The sequence below is a fragment of the Manis javanica genome, chromosome 6 (genome assembly GCF_040802235.1).
Source record: "Manis javanica isolate MJ-LG chromosome 6, MJ_LKY, whole genome shotgun sequence".
Classification (NCBI taxonomy): Eukaryota; Metazoa; Chordata; class Mammalia; order Pholidota; family Manidae; genus Manis; species Manis javanica.
The window spans coordinates 50,132,225-50,157,684 of record NC_133161.1 but is presented as its reverse complement, the minus strand read 5'-3'; the positions used below and the strand labels follow the sequence as shown (position 1 = coordinate 50,157,684).

The following is a 25,460-nucleotide window of genomic DNA, read 5'->3' as shown; positions in this document are numbered from 1 at the left end:
ATCCAGCAGTCAAAATGATCCTCCTAAAAAGTAATAAATTCATATCATGTCACTTTCCTGCTAAAAGTCTTCTTCCAGTGGCCTCTCATCTCACTCCACATAATTAAAGTCCTTGCAATGACCTGGCAGGTCCTGCAGGACCTACTACCCACTCCTCTTGCCCCCTCTGACTTCACCTTCTCTTGCCCAGCTAACTCAGCTCGGCCACACTGACCTCTGCAGACAGCATTCTTGCCCAGGATACCCCCACGCTTGCTCCTCCTCCACGTTTTTGCTCTGATGCAATCTTCTCTGTGGGGCCTCCTCTGGTCACTTTTTCAAATCATAGCCATTCTTAGCATGCCCTATCCCTCTTTCCTGCTATATTTTTCTCCATTCCACCAATCTTCATCAGCCTACTATATATTTTACATAGTTATATATTTTGTGTCTCTCTCCACTAGAATATAGGGAAGAAATGCTGGCATTTTGTTCACTGCAGCATCCCCAGCACATAGAACAATACATGGCACATAGTAGCCTTGCAACAAAATTACTTATTTAATGTTGAATAAACATAAGGTAAAAATATTGATGAGTTACACTGGGGTAAATGTGTTTAATGAAAGCTAAATAATGAATAACTTTGGGGTATTCTTCAAGACTTCAATGTTGAAAAGCAGCTCTTCCCCTGAAGCCCTCACTTGCTTTCTTCTTTTACTAATCATAAAATTAGCAAGAGCCAGAGGGGGCTGTGATTTTCTTACTTCTGATATTAATATTCAAAAAATTTAGGACAAAGCATTCTCACTGTTAGCATTTTATAAATCACATGATTTTTTAAAGTACATATTTTCCTGAAGTAACATCCTTTTAAAGTGCTTCCTTTAAATGCAAATGGATTAAATTTCCCAATCAAAAGATAAAGAGTGGCTGAGTGGTTTTAAAAAAAAGACTCATCTTACTGCTACCTATAAGAGATTCACTTCAGATGTAAAGACATGCACAGACTGAAAGTGAAAGGTTGGAAAAGATATTCCATGCAAACGGCAGCAAAAAACTGGGGAAGCTATACTTATCAGACAAAGTAAACTTTAAAACAAAGACTATAAAAAGAGACAAAGAAGGGCATTACATAATGATAAAGGGGTCAATCCAACAGGAGGATATAACATTTATAAATGTCTATGCATCCAACATAGGAGCACCTAAATATATAAAGTAAATAAAAATTGACTTAATGGGAGAAATAAACAGCAATACAATAGAAGACTTTAATAACTCACTTTCACCCATGGATAGATCATCCAGACAGAATATCAATAAAGAAACTTTGACCTTAAATGACATGTTAGACCAGATGGACTTAACAGATATATACAGATCATTCCATCCAAAAGCAATAGAATACACATTCTTCTCAAGTGCACATGGAATATTCTCCAGTGTAGATGTTAGGTCACAAAAAAGTCTTAATCAATTTAAGACTGAAATCATATTAAGCATCTTTTTCTGATCACAATGGCATGAAACTAAAATAAACTGCAGGAGAATACTGGTAAACTCACAAATACATGGAGATTAAACAAAATGTTACTGAACAACCAATAGGTCATATAAGAAATCAAAATATAAACTAAAAAATATCTTGAGACAAGTGAAAATATCAAAACTTACGGTATGCAGCAAAAGCAGCTCTAAGAGTGAGTTCGTAGTGATAAATGCCTACCTCAAGAAACAATAAAAATCTTAAACAACCTAACAGTATACCTCAAGGAACTAGAAAAAGAACAAATAAAGCCAAAACTTAGAAGAAAGGAAATAATAAAGAGCAGAATAACAAAGGCCAGAAATAAATGAAGTAGAGACTAAAATGACAATAGAAAAGATCAATGAAACTAAGATATTGGCAACTCTTTAGCTAGATTCACCAAGAAAAAAAGAGAAAGGACTCAAGTAAAATCAGACAAGAAAGAGATATTATAACTGATACCACAGGATCATAAGAGACTATGACGAACAATTACAGCAACAAATTGGACAACCTAGAAGAAATGGATAAATTCTTAGAAACACATAACCCACCAAGACTGAATCCTGAAAAAATACAAAACCTGAACAGACCAATTACTAGTAAGAACATTGAATCAGTTATCAAAAATCTCCCAACAAACAAAACTCCAGTTCCATATGGCTTCACTGGTGAATTCTGCCAAACACTTACAGAGGAATTAATAACAATCCTTCTCAAACTCTTCCAAAAAATAGAAGAGGAGGGAACTTCCAAACTTGTTTATAAAGCCAGCGTTAACACTGATATCAAAACCAGACAAGGATACGACAAGAAAAGTACAGGCCAGTATAGTGGTGACAGATGTTAACTAGACTTATTGTGATCATTTCACAATATATACAAATATTGAATCATTACATTGTACACATGAAACTAATATACTTCAGTTATAGTTCAATAAAAACTTTTCTAAAGAAATAAAATTGCAGGCCAATATCCATGATGAACATAGATTTAAAAATTCTCAACAAAATATTAGCAAACTAAATTCAAAACACATTAAAAGGATCTTATATCATGATCAGGTGGGATTTATTCCAGCGATGTAAGGATGGCTCAACATCCACAAATCACTCAATGTGATACACCACATTAATGGAATGAAAAATCATATGATATCTCAATATTGCAAAAAAGAAAAACATTTGACAAAATTCAACATCCAGTCATGATAAAAACTCTCAGCATGATATACAGGGAATGTTCTTCAACATATGGTAAACACACAGCCATCATACTGAATGGTAAAAATCTGAAAGCTTTTCTTCTAAGATCAGGAACAAGACAAATATGCCCATTCTTTCCACTTTTGTTCAACATAGTATTGGTAGTCCTAGCCAGACCAATTAGGCAAGAAAAAGAAATAATGGGAATCCAAATCAGAAACAAAGATGTAAAACCATCACTGTTTGCTATGACATGATATTATATATAAGAGACCCTAAAGAAAACACCAAAAAAAATGTTAGAACTAATAAATTCAGTAAACTTGCAGGATACAAAATCAAAATACAAAAATATGTTGCACTTCTAACACTAATCACAAACAACCAGAAAGAGAAATTAAGAAAACCATCCCACTTACAATTGTATCAGAAAGAATAAAATAACTAGCAATATATTTAACCAAGGAGTTGAAAGACCTATACAATGAAAACTATAACACACTGATGAAACAAACTGAACATGACACAAATAAATGGAAAGATATTCCATGCTCATAAATTGAAAGAATACTGTTAAAATGTCCATACAACCCAAAGCAATATACAGATTCAATACAATCTCTATCAAAATTCCAGAGGGGTTATTCACAGAAATAGAAAACAATCCTAAAATGTGTATGGAGAACCCCAAATATCTGAAGCAATCTTGAGAAAGAAGAACCAAACTGGTAGCATCACACTCCCTGATTTCAATCTCTATTACAAAGCTATAATAATAAAAACAGTATGGTGTTGGCATAAAAAACACACATATACAGGACAGGAACAGAATAGAGAGACCAGAAATAAACCTATGCACATATGGCCAATTAATTAACAACAAAGGAGCCAAGAATATACAATGGGAAAAGGACAATCTTGGCAATAAATGGTGCTGGGAAAACTGGACAACCACATGCAAAAGAATGAAACTGGACCACTATCACACACCATACACAAAGATAATCTCAAAATGGACTAAAGACTTGAATATAAGACCTAAAACCATAAAACCTAGAGGAAGCCCAGAAGACCTAGAAGAAAACAGAGGTGGTAAGCTCCTTTCCATTAGTCTTTGAAATGATTTTTTGGATTTTACAACAAAAGCAAAGGCAACAAAATTAAAAATTAACCAGTGGGACTACTGAAAAGCTTCTGAAAAGTGAATGTAACCAGCAACAAAATGAAAAGGCTACCTACTAGATTAGAGATTATATTTGTAAATCCTATGTCTGATAATACCAAAATATATAAAAACTCTTACAACTCAATAGAAAACAAATAATCCAATTTAAAAATAGGCATCAGATCTTAAGACTTCTTTCCAAAGAAGACATACAGGTGACCAACAGGTTCATGAAAAGATGCTCAATATCACTCATCATTAGGGAACTGCAAATCAAAGCCACAATGAGCTATCACCTCACACCTGTTACAATGACTATTATCAAAAAGAAAAGAAATAACAAGAGGATGTAGAGTTAAGGGAACCCTCATGCAGTGTTGGTGGAAATATAAATTGGTACAGTCACTATGGAAAACAGTGTGGAGATTCCTCAAAAAATTAAAAATAGAATTACCATATGATTCAAAAATTCCACTTAGGGTATTTATCCAAAGAAAATGAAAACACTCAAAAAGATATATGCACCTCCATGTCACTGCAGTGTTATTTGCAATAGCTGAGATATACTGAAGTGTGCAGCAGTGGATGAATGAATAAAGAAAATGTGGTATGTATATATGTGATACTGTGATTTATAATAATAAATATATTTAGTCTTTGACCCAGTTCCTGGCACAGAACCCCTAAAACTCTTGAAATTTCCAGTTGTAGGAGGGATAAAGAAGTCTTTTATTATATCAGTGAGATGACCTTTGGAAAGCCTTTAGGTAATGTAGTGATGGGGGCTGGTTGCCAGGAGACCCAACCATGTGATTACAGGGTTAGAACTGTCAGTACCTCCCACCCAAACCTCTGGGAAGGGTGGAAGGGCTGGAAATTGAATCAATCACCAATGGTCAATGATTTAATCAATCATAATTATGTAATAAAGGCTCCATAAAAACCCAAAAAGACAGGGTTCACAAGAATTTCTGGGTTGGTGAACACATGGAAATTTGGAAAAAGTGGCAGGATCAGAGACAGCATGGAAGTTCCGCAACCATTCACCATATCTTGCTCCATGTATGTCTTCTATCTGACTGCTAAGTTATATCCTTTTATAAAAACTTGGTGATCTAGTATGCAAAATGTTTCTCTGAGTTCTGTGAGCACTCTAGCAAATTAAACCCAAAGAGGGGGTCATGTGAACTTGCGATTTTTAGCCAGTTAGTCAGAAGTGCAGGTAACAATCTGGACTTGTGACTGGCATCTGAAGTCTGAGGAGAGGGTCATGGAAACCTTCAATCTGTAGCCAGTTGATCAGAAGAGCAGCTAACAGCCTGGGGTTGCACCTGGCATCTGAAAGGTGGGGGGAGTCTTGTAGGACTGAACACTTAATCTGTGGAATTTGATGCTATCTCTGGGTTATACAGTATCAGAATTGGATTGAATTCTTGGATTCACTGGTGGTGCCTGAGAATTGCTTGTTGGTGTGGGGAAGCTTCCACACACACACACACACACACACACACACACACACACACTGGAACTGGGCCAAGGAACCTAATTTAATATATGTACTATGGAATATTATTCAGCCACATAAAAGAAAGAAATCTTGCCATTTGCAGCAACATGGATGGACCTTGAAGGCATTATGCCAAGTGAAATACGTCAGAGAATGACAAATACAGTATTATCTCACTTATATGTGGATTCTTAAAAAAAGAAAAAAGAACTCGTAATGCAGAGAACAGATTAATGGTTACCAGAGGCAGAAGGCAGACGGTAGGTGAAATGGGTGAATGGGGTCAAAATTTACAAACTTACAGTTATAAACAAGTCATGGGGATGTAATGTACAGCATGGTGACTACGGTTAATAATATGGTACTCACATTTGAAAGTTGCTAAGAGAATAATTCTTAAAAGTTCTCATCACAAGAAAAAGTATTTGTAACTATGTATGGTGATGGAATGGATGCTAACTAGCCTTATGTGGTGATCATTTCACAACGTACACAAATACATCATTATGTTCTACATCTGAAACTAACATAATGTGATGTGTCAATTATACCCCAATTAAAAAAATAGTGCTTCCCAAGCTCTTAGCTCAGGCTAAGAATAGTCATAAATTGCAGACTAAAGGATAAGCTCTCATAAAGTTTCAGCACAATGGAAATTAAATAATAGTTGTTGATTGGCCAAGTTCCCATCTGTCACCCTTTTGACAAAGGACCGACTGAATGACCTTTCAACGTGAGGCGTGTCCAAATTCAAAATGCCAAACAAAATTCTCATTACCTCTCGACAGAATCTCTAATGAGCTGCTGCAAGTCCACCTCCTGCTTCCTCAGGGCTCCAAATGAAGACTGACTCTGCAAAAAGCCTTTGCCTCCAACCTCCAGCTTGACTTTCCCCAGGGCTGTCTCGATGGCCCCACTCATGTGGTTTTCAAACTTGCCCTCGTATTTCACAAAGTCCGACTCCACGACCACTGGAGTGAATGAGACATGCAAAAGAATCTGAGGAAGATATGACCACCTTAGGTCACCTACCTTTCCAATCCTGTGGAGATCCATGGGAAACATAAGTCTTGCACTCAAAAATGCCAGGAAAGCCAACAGCCGTGCTGTGTATGTGCAAAAGAAAATGAAACCAGCACCCTTGGGTGTTGTCTGACAGCATGGAATGAACTAGTGGCCAAGGGCTCTACTGGGGGCTTGATTTCTCATCTTTTAATTCCAGTATATACATATATAGACAAGGCCACAAAAAGTGTCTCTGGAGTTTAACAAATAACTTTAAAGCAAACATATATTTAACTACTCCCCAGGTAAAGAAGTAGAATATTTTAAATGTGTGCTCTTCTGGAGTAAAGACTAGATGAGGCTGACACCTAAGCAAAGAGAAAATTGTGGTCCCCTCCCAGGACACACTAGTGGCCTGCCTTCCTCAGCATCTGGCAGGTTGGCCACCCAGAGCTGTCCCTGCGTATCTTCCCTCCCCACCCACTAGTTTAAGAGAACATTCCCTTGGCCTTCATTACTATTCTGAGTAATTCTTTTCCTGTACCTATCTGTTTATATCTGACATCTATCCAGTCATCTGATTCCTTATCATGTAATTCTTCATTTCTACATTCCTGATAAAGTCAGTGGTCATGCCCTTCCCCTTTCTCTCCAACATCATCCTGGAACACATGAGTCTCAGACTCCCCAGTCTTCCTTTGTGGCTTTTCAGACACTAAGGAAGATGCCACCACCCACATGGTAGCCCAACTTCAGCCTATCCCCTGGGAACTGCCATGTCCCCCATTTGGTCATGTCTGGTGACTGCCATCAGATTGCCTTCAAGACCTGCAGTTTTTACCTGAACACTAAAGACAAATATCTGATGATCTCATACCTAAACTGCCAGCCTTCTCATGGCTTCAAATGCCTACTGTTCTTATTTTTTATCCAACTAAATACCACCATAAAAATAGTCTCAGTCATCATCGTTTGGTAAGGCTACACTTGGAGTCTTGAGGAACTTCGTACTTGGCCTTTTCCATTTCCCTGACCCAAGGCTCTCCTGGCTCCTGATGGCACTTCACAGGGGATTCAAATCCACCTAGAGTCAGAAAGGATTCTTTCCATCCACTCACTGTCCCCAACACCTATATTTCTTTCACTCTACTCAAGAAAACACATTCCTCAACAAGTGTTAATGAAAATTAAATACAAATCATTATCTTTCAATTTACAAAATAGTATCTTCTCTGTCACCACCACCCAAAATAAGAAGGCTGTGAGAATGCTCCCAATTCAAATCCTTTTATTTTTAACATCTTGTGAAATACAAATACTTTGGGAAATGCATTGGGAAGCAGCACAGAGCAGTTGTTAAGAGCTCAAGATTTTAATCATTACTCTAATACTCCTAGCTGGTACACCTTAGATAATATTCATCTCCCTGAACCTCAGGTTTATTGTCTAATTTTGAGATAATTGGTAATACCTATCTGATGGATTCTGTTATAATTTGATATATGTAAAGCATGTAATACAGAGCCTAGCACATAGTAAGGGCTCAGTCTATCCAATGGGTTTAGGCCAGAGCAACATCATTTTCTGATAAACAGATAGTCCTAGGTTGTACAAAGTGCTACACAGAAATTCTACCTCCTTACCTCCTCCTCTCTCTATTTTTGGACCAGTTTGAGGGCCTGCCCTGCTTTCCCCAGAAAACTTTATTATGTGAGTAATAAAACTCACAGCCTCCTGATGGGTATGGGGCATCATCAACCTCAAAACTGGGCCAAATTTTGGGTGGTAGATCCATCCCACTTCTGCTACTGAATGACCACAAAATCTACAAGGGGCAAGTCTTACTTTTATACCAAAAACTGCAATATTGTTTCTTAATGATTAAGCTATAACTTTTGATGACAACCTTGCAGAATTTTGTTCACTTTAAGAAAGCATATGTTTTAAGACAGTAGGCAAAGAAACAGGAGATTTAATTGTAAGATATCACCTTATAATAACTCAAGACAGCATGTGTCTAGAAGAAAATAATCCTTTCTGTTCTGGGACTAACTGCAGAATATACCCAAAGAAACATACCTGGACTCAGAAATTGGTCTTCTGTGAGTACATCTCCAAGGGTGATGGATAAAAACTGATACTTTGGTTTCTGCCAACACCAGAATCTCTTTTTTTTGGTCACCAGACTTAGAAGTTGTAACTTATCAGAGTCATTCAAGTTTGATACTGCTATCAGGTTACCTTCAGCATCAACTTCTTTAAGAAAATTACGTGTTGCTTTGGAAAACATTTTTGAGAGCTCCAGATTACCTGAAAAAAAAAAGTTGCCCCCAAATTAAATAAGAAGTTATTATTTCATAACTTTTTTTCTAAAATTACCTTATTTCTCCCTAGTAGAAATCAGTATACATGGAAGAGTACTTTTGCCCTAGAAAAACCTCTAGTTTGAGTTCAGTTGATAACAAAGAAAACAAATTGAAATACTGAAAGAGATTAGGTATGTAAGTCAGGAGATTCTAGGTTATGCTTCAGGAACAACTTTCAAATCTTAGTGGCTTCTAACAAAGGTTTATTTGCTCACATTGCATGTCCAATTCAGGAAAGAGTTCTGGAAATGCTCATGCTAACAATTAAATGCTCTGGCCCAGAACTGACACACATCATACTCACTCATAATTTGTCAGAACTCGTCACATGGCCTCAGCCAACCATCATCATCAGGAAATACAATCCTACCAAGTATCTGGAATGTACAGACCTGGGAACATTTGTTAAACAACAAAACAACTTCTCCAATTTCTATTTTAATTATAACTACTTCTTTGAAATTCATAAATGTTAAGTATCTATTACATTTTAACCAAGAAATGAAGACCCAGTTACTCTTCAGCTGTAAAGAAAAAGAAGAAACAATTGGAAGACATAAAAGTGCTGTATTCACCCATACACAGAAGTAAATTCAAAATGGATCAAAGACCTGAATGTAAGTCATGAAACCATAAAACTCTTAGAAAAAACATAGGTAAAAATCTCTTGGACATAAACATGAGTGACTTCTTCATGAACATATCTCCCCAGGCAAGGGAAACAAAAGCAAAAATGAACAAGTGGGACTATATCAAGCTGAAAAGCTTCTGTACAGCAAAGGACACCATCAATAGAACAAAAAGTTACCCTACAGTATGGGAGAATATATTCATAAATGACAGATCCAATAAAGGCTTGACATCCAAAATATATACATAGCTCACACACCTCAACAAACAAAAAGCAAATAATCCAATTAAGAAATGGGCAGAGGATCTGAACAGACAGTTCTCCAAAGAAGAAATTCAGATGGCCAACAGGCACATGAAAAGATGCTCCACATTGCTAGTCATCAGAGAAATGCAAATCAAAACCACAATGAGATATCGCCTCACACCAGTAAGGATCGCCACCATCCAAAAGACAAACAACAGCAAATATTGGTGAAGTTGTGGAGAAAGGGGATCCCTCCTACACTGCTGGTGGGAATGTAAATTAGTTCAACTATTGTGGAAAAGCAATACGGAGGCTCCTCTAAAGCTCAAAATAGAAATACCATTTGACCCAGGAATTCCACTCCTAGGAATTTACCCTAAGAATGCAGCAGCCCAGTTTGAAAAAGACAGATGCACCCCTATGTTTATCATAGCATTATTTACAATAGCCAAGATATGGAAGCAACCTAAGTGTCCATCAGTAGATGAATGGATAAAGAATATGTGGTATATATACACAATGGAATATTATTCAGCCATAAGAAGAAAACAAATCCTACCATTTGCAGCAACATGGATGGAGCTAGAGGGTATTATGCTCAGTGAAATAAGCCAGGCAGAGAAAGACAAGTACCAAATGATTTCACTCATATGTGGATTATAAGAACAAAGAAAAAACTGAAGGAACAAAACAGCAGCAGAATCACAGAACCCAAGAATGGACTAACAGTTACTAAAGGGAAAGGGACTGGGGAGGATGGGTGGGAAGGGAGAGATAAGGGGTGGGGGGAAGAAAGGGGGCATTACAAGTAGCATGTATAATGTGGGGGTGGCACGGGGAGGGCTGTGCAACACAGAGAAGACAAGTAGTGACTCTACAGCATCTTACTACGCTGATGGACAGTGACTGTAATAGGGTTTGTGGGGGGGACTTGGTAAAGGGGGGAGCCTAGTAAACATAGTGTTCTTCATGTACTTGTAGATTAATGATATCAAAAAAAAAAGTACTGTATTTAGTGGAACAAGTAAGACTATTCAATAAATGGTGTTAGAGTAAAGGACTCATCAACTGGAAAAAATATAGTACCATGTTATGCTACACACAAAAACAAATTCTCAGTGGACTAAAGGGTTTTTGAGGGAAAATGAAACCATAAAAGTATTAGAAGAAATACAAATATTTGTACAATTGTAAGATGAGAAAGATCTTTAGAAAGACATGGCAAACTGAGAAAATACTAGTTATATTTATAACAAAAAACTAGAATACTTAATATATTTTTTAAACTTTTATAAATCTAGTTTTAAAAATATTATAGTAGAATCATAGGCAAAGGTTATAAACAATTCACAATATATAAACTGGACCTAGCTAAATATATATATATAAAATATATTTTGTGTACATATATATACACACAAATACATACATATGTGTCATATGTGTATATATACACATACATAATTTTTATTACTCAAAAAAGTACAAATTGAAATAAGATTTTTTTAAAGACTATCCATAAAAGTCAAAGTGCCTAATGTACAAGAATGTGTTTTATTTATATTTGTACCCTGGTGTATGGCAGTCATATAGATGATAAATTCATAGAATTTTAGAGCTTGGAGTAACCTTAGACACTACAACAATCCCCACTTTGTTTATCATGAATCTCCTCCAGGGATCAGAAAACATGTGCTTACCTATCACTAATTCATCTCTAAAGTACCTTCTCTTAAATTATTGTGTAGCTACCTAACCCTGATCTTATACATTAACAAAAAGTTCCAGGAAGAACAGACAGTGGAATAGGAAGGCAAGACAGAACCCTCCTTCTATGTACACCCAAGGAAGCAACTACAGCAAATACAACTAACCATGAAAATGACCTAAAGACTACTGACAAGACCATCTACAAATGGTGAAGAAAGAGAAGACCACATTGAGAAGGGCAAAGTGTCAGAGCTACAATCGATTGGGACCTAAGCCCTTCCTCCATCCCAGCCCACAAGTGCACAGGAATCCTGCCACACCTGGCCTGGGAGACTTGCTCTGGGAGCATGAGTCTACATTGCATTGGGCTTTGGCGATTAATGGGGCTGGACACCAAGGAGAGTTGGAGACTCTGGGAAGCTGAGACAACCATCACTTGTGAAGGACAGCTACTCTTCATTGGTCCTGCTGAGACCCAACATAGAGGTGGCAGTTTGAAAGCTTTACCAGCAGGAGGAAGTGTGCCAGAGGGGTGGGGGTTGGAGGGAGATGTCTCAAGAGGGAAAGGGCAAGTGGACAATGCCTCCCTAGCTCTCCCTCAGCCCTACTGGTAAGGTCCTTGTGAGAGCCAGCTACAAATGTTCCATCTACCTCACTGGTGACTCAGCCCTGAAGGGCTTCCCTGAGAACCCACCCACTGAGAATGCTCAGACCAGCAGTGGTCTGATTTTGCACGTGGCAGGTAGAGAGACACTTTGCTACCTGGAGGACACAGGCAGACTTTCCCAGCCCTCCTTCAGCCCATTGGCCTAGTGCCAGTGGGAGCCAGCTCCAAACACTCCATCTCCCTCACCAGTGGCTTAGCCACAAGTCATGCTCCCCTGTGTACCCACCGCATCTGCCCCATCAGCCCAGCAGCATGGTCATTGCAGCCCAGTAGGTAAAGGGTGCCCCATCCACAATGATCCCAGCAGAAGTGCCACCTGCGACACAAAGGGCCCACCAAGGTGAGTTGTCATCCTCTGCTACCCAAGATCAGCCACAGGAGGCAAAAAGGCCACCAACCCACAGCCCACCAACAGTAACTCTAGCTCTACCACAAAGGAGAACCAGGCACTAGTGAGCAAAGAGTCTTGAGCTTTTGGGCACCACAGAACACCTTCTTCATAAAGCCATTACTCTCTAGACCAGGAGGCATAGAGGATCTCTCTGCTACAAAGGAAGAAACACAGAAACTCAGACAAAATGAGGAGGCAGAGGAATATGTTCCAAACAAAAGAAAGAGATAAGACACCAGAAAGAAGTCTAAATGGAACATATATTACCAAATTCTTGATAAAGATTTCAAAGAAATGGTCATAAAGATGCTCACTGACCTGGGAAAAAGAATTGATGATCTCAGAGAGAACTTCAACAGAGATAGAATATTTGAAAAAGAGCTACTCAGAGCTAAAGAACACAAGAACCAAAATGAAAAATACAATGGAGGGAATGAATAGTAGACTGCTGGAATTAGAGGAAAGAATTAATGAGATGGAAAATAGAGAACAGATAAACAAGCTAAGAAATAGAGAGAAAAAAGAATTTCAGAAAATGAGAAGAATCTAAGAGAGCTGTGCAACAACTCCAAACAAAACAATTTTCACATGATAGGGGTCCCAGAAGGAGAAGAGAGAGACAAAGGAGAAAAAAAGTCTCTTTGAAGAAATAATTGCTGAAAACTTTCTCAATGTGTGGAAGGAAACAGACACCCAGGTTCTGAAGGCACAGACAGCCTCTAACAAAAAGAACCCCAAGAAGACAACACCTTCAAGACATACAGCAATTAAAATGGTAAAGATTAAAGATAAAGAGAGAATCTTAAAAGCATTGAGAGAGGCAGACTGTTACCAATAAGGGAAACCCCACATGGCTATCAGCAGATTTCTCAGCAGAAACTTTACAGAACAGAAGGGAGAAGCATGAAGTATATATTGAAACAGAAGAACCTAAACCAAGAATCCTGTACCCAGCAAGGTTATCATTCAGCATTGAAAGAGAGACTAAGTTTCCAGATAAATGAAAGTTAGAAGAATTTACCACCACTAAACCAGATGTATAGGCTATGTCAAAGAGACTTCTGTAGATGGAAATGTTCTTAACCCTAAATACTTTCCATCAGTAAAGGTAAAAGATGAATTTCTTACTAAGCAAATGTGAAGTTAAAAAACAGTAGTAAAATCAACTATACACAAAATCAGGAAAGTATTACACAGAAGATGTAGATTATGGCATCTCACACAAAAAGTGTGCAGGAGGAAGAAGAAAAAATTAGTACTTGTAGATTGTGTTTGAAATAGAATGACCATCAACTTAATATAGACTGTTATATATTTAGGAAACTATCTATGAACCTTAAGGTAACAACAAACCTAAAGCCTGTAATAGATACACAAAAAAATTTTTTTAAAAATCCAAGCATAACACTAAACAAAACCTCACATCACAAAAGATTATTAGAGAGAAAGAAGGAAACAGAGAGGAACTACAAAACAAAGATAAAACTACTAATAAAATGGAAATAAGTATGTACCTATTAATAATTACCATAAATGTAAATGGACTAAATGCATTAAACAAATGACATAGGGTGGAAGAATGGATAAAGAAAGAAGAACCATCTATATGCTGCTGATAAGAGACTCATTTCAGACCTAAAGATATACATAGACTGAAAGTGAAGAGATAGAAAAAGATATTTCAGGCAAATAATAGGGAGAGAAAAGCAGGAGTACAGTACTTATTATCAGACAAAAATAGATTACAGAACAAAGAAAATAATGAGAAAAAGAAGGACATTACATAATGATAAAGAGATCAATCCAACCAAAAGATATAACAATTGTAAATGTGTATGCATTCAATATAGGAGCACCTAAATATATAAAATAAATACTAACAGATCTAAAGGGGGAAATCGACATCAACACAATCATATCAGGAGACTTTAATACCCTAATTACATCAATGGACAGATCATCCAGATAGAAAATAAATAAGGAACAGAGGCTTGAGTGACACATTGGACCAGATGGGCTTAACAGATACATATAGAATGTTCTACCAAAAAACAGCAGGATATGATGCTGGCATCATTGGATTGAATTTGGGAGTACTCCATCCTCTTTTACTTTTTGGAATACTTTAAGAAGGATGGCTATTAGCTCTTTAAAAATGTGGCAAAATTAAGCTGTGAAGTCATCTGGCCCTAGTACTTTTATTTGTTGGGGCTTTTTTGATTACCAGTTCAATTTTGTTACTGGTAATTGGTCTGCTCAGATTTTCTGAACATTTTTCTCAAGTGCACGTGCACTGTTCTCCAGAATAGATCATATGTTAGGGCACAAAAACAGGCTATAAATACAAAAATATTGATATTGTATCTAGCAACTTTTCAGATTACAATGGTGTGAAACTAGGAATCAATTACATGAAGAAAACAAAACAAAATAATCCACAAATACATGGAGGCTAAACAACATGCTTCTAAATAATCAATGGCTCAATGAACAAATCAAAGAGGAAATTAAACAGTACATGGAGACAAATGAAAACAACAAAAATACAACAGTTTGAAATATGTGGTATGCCAAAAAAGTGGTTCTAAAAAGGAATTTTATGACAATACAGGCCAACCTCAAGAAATAAGAACAAGCCCAAACAGTCTAAATTCACAACTAAAGAAACTAGGCTGCTTAGATTTTCTGTAAAAGAAGAACAAATGAAAACCAAAGTTAGTACCAGGAGAGACATAATAAAAATCAGAGGAGAAATAAATAAAATAAAGAATTTTAAAAAATAGAAAAAATCACTGAACCAAGAGCTATTTCTTTGAGAATATAAACAAAATAATCAAACCCCTAGCCAGACGTATCAAGAAAATGAAGTACACAAATAAACAAAATCAGAAATGAAAAATGGATAGTACAGAAATACAAAGATTAGAGGGTTCTATGAAAAATTATATGCCAATAAACTGAACAACCTAGAAGAATGAAAAAATTCCTAGAAAAGTACAACCTTCCAGGATTGATGAGGAAGAAACAGAAAATCTGAGCAGACTAATTACCAGTAACAAAATTGAACTGGTAATCAAGAAAGCCCCAACAACATCACCCTAATACCAAAACTGGCAAAAACCCCACCAAAAAAGAAAATTATCCCTGATGCAAAAATACTCAGTAAAATATTAGCAAACCAAATTCAAAAATATATCAAAAGGATCATACACCACAACCAAGTGGGATTCATCCCAGGGATGCAAGGATGGTACAACATTCGAAAATCCATCAACATCATCCACCACACAAACAAAAAGAAGGACAAAAACCACATGACCATCTCCATAGATGCTGAAAAAGCATTCGACAAAATTCAAATCCATTCATGATAAAAACTCTCAGCAAAATGGGTAGAGAGGGCAAGTACCTCAACATAATACAGGTCATATATGATAAACCCACAGCTAACATCCTACTGAACAGCGAGAAGCTGAAAGCTTTTCCTCTGACATCAGGAACAAGACAGGGATTCCCACTCTCCCCACTTTATTTAACATAGTACTGGAGGTCCTAGCCATGGAAATTAGACAAAACAAAGAAATACAAGGAATCCAGATTGGTAAAGAAGAAGTTAAACTGTCACTATTTCCAGATGACATGGTATTGTACATAAAAAAAACCCTAAAGACTCCACTCCAAAACTACTAGAACTGATATCAGTATACAGCAAAGTTGCAGGATACAAAATTAATACACGAAATCTGTGGCTTTCCTATACACTAACAATGAACCAATAGAAAGAGAAATCAGGAAAACAACTCCATTCACAATTGCATCAAAAAGAATAAAATACCTAGGAATAAACCTAACCAAAGAAGTGAAAGACCTACACCCTGAAAACAATAAGACACTCCTAAGAGAAATTAAAGAGGACACTAACAAATGGAAATTCATCCCATGCTCTTGGCTAGGAAGAATTAATATAATCAAAATGGCCATCCTGCCCAAAGCAATATACAGATTTGATGCAATCCCTATTAAATTACCAATAACATTCTTCAATGAACTGGAACAAATAGTTCAAAAATTCATATGGAAACACCAAAGACCCTGAATAGTGAAAGCAATCCTGAGAAAGAAGAATAAAATGGGGGGAATCTCACTCCCCAACTTCAAGCTCTACTACAAAGCCATAGTAATCAAGACAATTTGGTACTGGCACAAGAAGAGAGCCACAGACCAGTGGAACAGAATAGAGATTCCAGACATTAACCCAAACATATATGGTCAATTAGTATATGGTAAAAGAGCCATGGACATACAATAGGGAAATGACAGTCTCTTCAACAGATGGTGCTGGCAAAACTGGACAGCTACATGTAAGAGAATGAAACTGGATCACTGTCTAACCCCATACACAAAAGTAAATTCAAAATGGATCAGAGACCTGAATGTAAGTCATGAAACCATAAAACTCATAGGAAAAAACATAGGCAAAAGTCTCTTGGACATAAACATTAGCGACTTCTTCATGAACATATCTCCCTGGGCAAGGAAAACAAAAGCAAAAATGAACAAGTGGAACTACATCAAGCTGAAAAGCTTCTGTAAAGCAAAGGAACCATCAATAGAACAAAAAGGTTCCCTACAGTATGGGAGAATATATTCATAAATGACAGATCCAATAAAGGCTTGACATCCAAAATATATAAAGAGCTCACCCACCTCAACAAACAAAAAGCAAATAATCCAATTAAAATATGGGCAGAGGAGCTGAACAGTTTTCTAAAGAAGAAATTCAGATGGCCAACAGACACATGAAAAGATGCTCCACATCACTTGTTATCAGAGAAATGCAAATTAAAACCACAATGAGATATCACCTCACACCATTAAGGACGGCTACCATCGAAAAGACAAACAACAACAAATGTTGGCGAGGTTGTGGAGAAACCTACACTGCTGGTGGGAATGTAAATTAGTTCAACCATTGTGGAAAGCAGTATGGAGGTTCCTCAAAATGCTCAAAATAGACATACCATTTGATCCAGGAATTCCAATCCTAGGAATTTACCCTAAGAATGCAGCAGCCTAGTTTGAAAAAAGACAGATGCACCCCTATGTTTATCGCAGCACTTTTTACAATAGCCAAGAAATGAAAGCAACCTAAGTGTCCATCAGTAAATGAATGGATAAAGAAGATGTGGTACATATACACAATGGAATATTATTCAGCCATAAGAAGAAAACAAATCCTACCATTTGCATCAACATGGATGGAGCTAAAGGGTATTATGCTCAGTGAAATAAGCCAAGTGGAGAAAGACAAATAGCAAATGATTTCACTCATATGTGGAGTATAAGAACAAAGAAAAACTGAAGGAACAAAACAGCAGCAGAATCACAGAACCCAAGAATGAACTAACAGTTACCAAAGGGAAAGGGACTGGGGAGAATGGGAGGGTAGGGAGGGATAAGGGTGGGGAAGAAGAAAGGGGTTATTATGATTAGCATCTATAATGTGGGGGTGGGGGAAAGGGGAAGGCTGTGCAACACAGAGAAGACAAGTAGTGATTCCATAACATCTTACTATGCTGATGGACAGTGACTGAATGGGGTTTGTGGTGGGGACTTGGTGAAGGGGAGAGCCTAGTAAACATAATGTTCTTCATGTAATTGTAGATTAATGATAACAACAACAACAACAAAAATACAGATGAAAAAAAAAAAAGCCCCAACAAACAGAAGTCCAGGACCAGATGGCTTCACAGCTGAATTTTGCCACATATTTAAAGAGCTAATAGCCATCCTTCTCAAAGTATTCCAAAAAGTAAAAGAGGATGGAATACTCCCAAATTCAACCTGATGAGGCCAGTATCATTCCAATACCAAAACCAAAGACATTACAGAAAAGAAAATTATAGGCCAATATCACTGATGAACATAGATACAAAAGTTCTCAACAAAATATTAGCTAATTGAATTCAAAAATACATCATAAGGATCATCCATCATGACCAAGTGGAATTTATTCCATAGATGCAAGAATAGTATAGTATTTGTAAATCAATCAATGTGATATACCACATTAACAAAGAGAGGGGTGAAAACTACATGATCACCTCGATAAATGCTGCAAAAGCATTTGACAAAATACAACATCAATTCATAATGAAAACTCTCAATAAAATGGGCATAGGGGAACATACTGCAACATAATAAAGGCTATATACCACAAACCCACAGCTAACATGATACTCAATGGTGAAAAGCTGTCAGCTTTTCCCCTAATATCAGGAAAAAAGACAAGGATGTCCACTCTCACCACTTTTATTCAACATAGTACTGAAGGTCCTAGCCATGGCAATCAGACAAGATAAAGAGATAAAAAGAATCCTAACTGGTAAGGAAGAAGTAAAGTCATTATTTGCAGATGACATGATACTATATATATAGAAAACCCTAAAAACTCCAACAAAAAATCTATTAGAACTAATAACTGGATCCAGCAAAGTTGCAGAATATAAAATCAATATACAAAAATATTTTGCATTCTTATATACAAACAAGAAACTAGCAGAAAGGGAAATCAGGAAAACAATTCCATTCACAACTGCATTAAAAAGAATAAAATACCAAGGAATAAACCTCACCAAGAAGGTGAAAGACTTGTACTCCAAAAACTGTAAGACACTAATGTAAGAAAATAAAGACACAAATAAATAGATATCTATTCCATGCCCGTGAATAGGAAGAATTAAAATAGTTAAAATGGCCATCCTGCCCAAAACAATTTACAGATTCAATGTATTCCCTGTCAAAATACCAATGACATTTTTCAATGAACTGGAGCAAATTGTTCTAAAATAAATATGGAATCATAAAAGACCTCAAATAGGGAAAGTAACCTTCAGAAAGAAGAACAAAGCTGGGTGTATTATGCTTCCTGACTTCAAGCTATACTACAATGCTACAGTAATCAAAACAGTAGGGTGTTGGCACAAGAACAGACTCATAGATTAATGGAACATAATAGAGCCCTGAAATAAACGCATGCATATATGATCAATTAATATATGATAAAGGATCCATGAATATACAATGGGGAGAAGACAGTCTCTTCAATAAGTGGTGTTGGGAAAACTGGAAAGATACATGCAAGAGAATGAAACTGGATTATTGTTAACTCCATATACAAAAGTAAACTTGAAATGGATTAATGACCTAAATATAAGACATGGAACCATAAAACTCTTAGAAGAAAACATAGGCAAATATCTCTTGAACATAAGCATGAGAAAATTTTTTTGGACACACCTCCCTAGGCAAGGGAAACAAAATAAAAAATGAACAAGTGGGGAGGGAGGCAGAGAAAATGATGGCAGAATAGGAAGGTAAGGCAGAAACCTCCTCCCAAAAACACATAAAAGAAGAAAATACAGCAAACACAACTAAGCCTGAAAATGACCTGGAGACTGCATAACAGACCACCTATACCTGGGAAAGAAAATAAGACCAAACAGGAAAGGGTAAGTTGGAAGAGCCAGGATCAAGTGGTACCCAAGCCCTCTCACAACCCCAGCCCACAGGCAGGAGAAAAAGGAGCCCAGGAATGCTGCACACTTGGCCCTGGAGATCTGCTCTGGGAGCACGAGCCCATATTACATTGGGTTCTGGTGTTTAGCAGGATTGGACCCGAGGGACAGCTGGAGCACTCTGGGAGGCTGAGACTCCAGCTGTTTATGGAGGACAGGCTTGCTCCACTGGTCATGAGACTCAAAGCACAGGCAGCAATTTGAAATACTTTACAGCAGTGGGAGGGGTGAAGGTTGGACAGAGCTCTCTCCTCAGGATAAAGGGCAGGTGGAGGATACCTCCCCAGTCCTCTCTTGGCCCAACAGGTCAGGAACTCTCAGGAGCCCCAGATGCTGCATCCCCCTCAGTGGAAATGCAGCCACAAGCTGCCTCCGTGCATGCATTGCCAGTGATCCAACACACTGGGCCCAGCAGCAGCTTCAGGTTTTGTTGACTGGCAGGCAGAGGGAGATGCTCTCAGCTTTCTCAACCCCATTTCATCCCAACCAGAGAGGTGCCTACAGGAGCTAGCCCTGAGAGCTCCTTCCTCCCTGTAGGGAACCAAGCCAGGTGTTGCACATCCTGCCCAGCCTCAGAGCTGCACAATGGCCCCATCCACCCCATAAAACCTGCAGCCCTGCCATTGCTACAGGGCAGGCAGAGTGTGGCCCCACCAACAGTGATCCCAGGAGACCTCTGCTTGGATCACAAAGGCAGCTGAAGCGAATTGCCAGGACTTCAGACTCAGATCACTATCAGCAGACAGACAGAAAGATAGCCCTTCCCACTGCACATCAACAACAGCTGGGGCTCTCACAAAGTAGAACCAGGCACTGGAGAGTAAAGAGTCTTGAGCTTCCCACAAAGTAAAACCAGTCACCATAGGACACCTCTTTCATAAAGCTATTACGCTATAGGCCAGGAAGCATAGCAGATCAGGAAGAAACATAGAAACCCTGAAGTAGAAGAATATGTTCCAACAAAACTACAGGATAAGACACTAGAAAGAGGGCTAAATGAAATGGAGATCACCAACCTTTCTGATAAAGATTTCATAGAAAAAGTTATAAGCATGCTCACTGATTTATAGAAAAATATTCAAGATCCCAGGGAGGACTTCAACAAAGCAAAGAGCTGAAAAAGAGCCACTCAGAGCTAATGAATACAGTAACTGAAATGAAACATACAATGGAGGGATTTAAGAGTACATTACTACAAGTAGCGGAGACACTCAATGAGATGGAAATTAAAGAACAGGAACAAAAGGAAGCTGAAGAACGCAGAGAAAAAAGGATCTCTAGGAATGAAAGAATAAGAAATCTGTGACCAATCAAAATGAAACAATACTCACATAATAGGGGTACCATAAGGAGAAGAGAGAGACAATGGGGTAGAAAGTATCTTTGAGGGAATGTTGAAAACTTCACTAATCTGGCAAAGGAAATAGACACCCAGGTCATAGAAGCACAGAGAGCCCCTAACAAAAGGAACCCCGGGAAGACAACACCTAGACATATAATAATTAAAATGGCAAAGATCAAGGACAAGGAGAGAATACTGAAAGCAGCCCAAGAGAAAAAAAAGGTTACTTATAAAAGGAACCCCATCAGGCTACCAGCAGATTTCTCAGCAAAAACTTTACAGGCCAGAAGGGAGTGACATGGAATATTTAAACTACTGAAACAGAAGAACCTTCAACCAAGAATCCTCTACCCAGCAAGATTACCTTTTAAATTTGAAGCAGGGATTAAACAATTTCCAGACAAACAAAAGTTGAAGGAATTCACCACCACTAAGCCAGCCTTACAGGATATGTTAAAGGAACTGCTGTAAATGGAAATATTCCTAAGGCTAAAAAGCTTTTACCAGTGAAAATAAACCCACAGTAAAGGTAGTAGACAAATTAATTACCAAGAAAGTATGGAATTAAAAAAGAAACAATATCAGCTATACACAAAATCAGTGAAGGGATACACAAAAAATTACAGATTATGACATCTCATATATAAAGTATGCAGGAAGAAGAAGAAAAAAAGTACCTTTAGATTGTGTTTGAATAGAGTAAACAGCAACTTAAGAGAGACTGTTAATATAGTAAGGAAGCTATCCTTGAACCTTTGGTAACCAGAAATCAAAAGCCTACAACAGATACAAAAAAAAATTTGAAAAGAGAACTCTAATCATAACACTAAAAAAAACCATCAAATAAAAAGAGAAATGTATAAGAGGAAAAAAGGAACTATAAAACAACCAGAAAACAACAAAATGGTAATAAGTACATAACTATCAATAATTACCTTAAATGTAAATGTACTGAATGCACCAATCAAAAGACACAGAGTAGCAGAATGGATAAAGAAACAATACCTGTCTATATGCTTCCCACAAGAGACTCATTTCGGATCAAAAGACATAACAGACAAAAAGGGAAGGGATGGAAAAAGATATTTCATGCAAATAATAGGGAGAAAAGAGCAGGAGTAGCAGTACCTGTACCAGACAAAACTGATTTCAAAACAAAGACAGTAACAAGAAACAAAAAAGGACATTCATTAATGATAAAGGGGTCAGGCAGTGCAATGAGATGACATAACCATTATAAATATCTATGTACCCAACATAGGAGCACCTAAATATACAAAACAAATAATACAGAATTAAAAGTGGAAATAGAAAAGATTAATATACAGGGAGCCAAGATGGCGGCGTGAGTAGAGCAGCAGAAATCTCCTCCCAAAAGCACATATATCTATGAAAATATAACAAAGACAACTCTTCCTAAAATAGAGACCAGAGGACACAGGACAACATCCAAACCATATCCACACCTGCGAGAACCCAGCGCCTCATGAAGGGGGTAAGATATAAGCCCCGGCCCAGAGGGACCCGAGCGCCCCTCCCCCCAGCTCCCAGTGGGAGGAGAGGAGTCAGCAGGGAGGGAGAAGGAGCCCAGGACTGCTGAACACCCAGCCCCAGGATTCCGGCCCAGAGAGGAGACACAGTGCATGTGTGGGGTCCTGGACACTAGGGAAACAGGGCGGCAGGACCAGTGAGCGGGTGGCTGAGGCCGACACTGAAGAACAAAGAAACGGGAGTAGCCATTGTTTTTTTTTTTTTGGCGAGTGCTTTTTGGAAGTCTTAAAGGGACAGGGACCCCAATACTAGGGAAACAGGGAAGCAAGACCGGTGAGCAGGTGCCTGAGACGGGCACCTGAGGACAAAGAAAATCGTGCTATTTTCTTTTTTTAAAAATTATTTATTTAATTTTTGTTGTTGTTGTTGCTGTTGTTGTTTTGGTTTGGAGAGTGCTGTTTGGAAGTCTTAAAGGGGCAGGGCAGGACACTTAGTCCAGAGGCAGGGAATCTCAGGTTCTCTGGGCACTCTAACCCCCTGGGCAGCAGGGAACACAAAGGCCCCTTACGGAGATAAATAGCCTCCCGGCCGCTCCCCCACCAACGGGGCTCCACCATTTTGGAACAGCAGCCCGAGCCAGGCAATGCCCACAGCAAGAGCATTCCGGATAAACTCCATAGCATCCGGGCAGGAAGCAGAAGCCCTGTCTACACACAGCTGCCCAGCACAACCCACTAGGGGTCGCTATTCTCCCAGGAGAGGAAGGCCACAAACCAAAAAGAAGGAAAGCTCTTCCAGCTGTCACTCGTACCAGCTCTGCAAACTATCTCTATCACCATGAAAAGGCAAAACTACAGGCAGACAAAGATCACAGAGTCAACACCTGAGAAGGAGACACACCTAAACAGTCTTCCTGAAAAAGAATTCAAAATAAAAATCATAAACATGCTGACAGAGATGCAGAGAAATATGCAAGAGCTAAGGGATGAAGTCCGGAGGGAGATCACAGATGCCAGGAAGGACATTACAGAAGGGAAACAAACCCTAGAAGGATTTATAAGCAGAATGGATAAGATGCAAGAGGCCATTGAAGGAATAGAAACCAGAGAACAGGAACGTATAGAAGCTGACATAGAGAGAGATAAAAGGATCTCCAGGAATGAAACAATACTAAGAGAACTGTGTGACCAATTCAAAAGGAACAATATCCGTATTATAGGGGTACCAGAAGAAGAAGAGAGAGGAAAAGGGATAGAAAGTGTCTTTGAAGAAATAATTGATGAAAACTTCCCCAAACTGGGGGAGGAAATAATTGAACAGACCACAGAAATACACAGAACCCCCAACAGAAAGGATCCAAGGAGGACAACACCAAGACACATAATAATTAAAATAGCAAGGATCAAGGACAAGGAAAGAGTTTTAAAGGCAGCTAGAGAGAAAAAGGTCACCTATAAAGGAAAACCCATCAGGCTAACATCAGACTTCTCGACAGAAACCCTACAGGCCAGAAGAGAATGGCATGATAGATTTAATACAATGAAACAGAAGGGCCTTGAACCAAGGATACTATACCCAGCACGACTATCATTTAAATATGATGGCGGGATTAAACAATTCCCACACAAGCAAAAGCTGAGGGAATTTGCTTCCCACAAACCACCTCTACAGGGCATCTTACACGGACTGCTCTAGATGGGAGCACTCCTAAAAAGAGCACAGAACAAAACACCCAACATATGAAGAATGGAGGAGGAGAAATATAAGAACGGAGAGAAGAAAAGAATCTCCAGACAGTGTATATAACAGCTCAATAAGTGAGCTAAGTTAGGCAGTAAGATACTAAAGAGGCTAACCTTAAACCTTTGGTAGCCACGAATTTAAAGCCTGCAATGGCAATAAGTACATATCTTTCAATAGTCACCCTAAATGTAAATGGACTTAATGCACCAATCAAAAGACATAGAGTAATAGAATGGATAAAACAGCAAGATCCATCTATATGCTGCTTACAAGAAACTCACCTCAAACCCAAAGACATGCACAGACTAAAAGTCAAGGGATGGAAAAACATATTTCAGGCAAACAACAGTGAGAAGAAAGCAGGGGTTGCAGTACTAATATCAGACAAAATAGATTTCAAAACAAAGAAAGTAACAAGAGATAAAGAAGGACACTACATAATGATAAAGGGCTCAGTCCAACAAAAGGATATAACCATTCTAAATATATATGCACCCAACAGAGGAGCACCAGCTTATATGAAACAAATACTAACAGAACTAAAGAGGGAAATAGACTGCAATGCATTCATTTTAGGAGACTTCAACATACCACTCACCCCAAAGGATAGATTCACTGGGCAGAAAATAAATAAGGACACACAGGCACTGAACAAAACACAAGAACAGATGGACCTAATAGACATCTATAGAACTCTACATCCAAAAGCAACAGAATATACATTCTTCTCAAGTGCATATGAAACATTCTCCAGAATAGACCACATACTAGCTCACAAAAAGAGACACAGTAAATTCCAAAATATTGAAATTCTACCAACCAACTTTTCAGACCACAAAGGTATAAAACTAGAAATAAATTCTACAAAAAAAAAAAGGCTCACAAACACATGGAGGCTTAA

General features: G+C 38.1%; 1 protein-coding gene across 2 annotated transcripts in view; it reads right to left on the bottom strand.

Annotated features, from left to right (window-relative positions):
• GSDME (gasdermin E) overlaps positions 1-25,460 on the bottom strand; it is a 97,204-nt gene that overhangs the window by 46,434 nt on the left and 25,310 nt on the right. For both annotated transcript variants that reach the window (XM_073238685.1, XM_036990551.2), the window contains exons 2-3: positions 8,475-8,705; positions 6,169-6,361 (exon numbers count right to left, since the gene is read on the bottom strand). In XM_073238685.1, coding sequence (XP_073094786.1) covers positions 6,169-6,361; positions 8,475-8,685 — 404 coding nt within the window. In that variant the 5' untranslated portion in view covers positions 8,686-8,705. The remainder of the gene's footprint in view (positions 1-6,168; positions 6,362-8,474; positions 8,706-25,460) is intronic.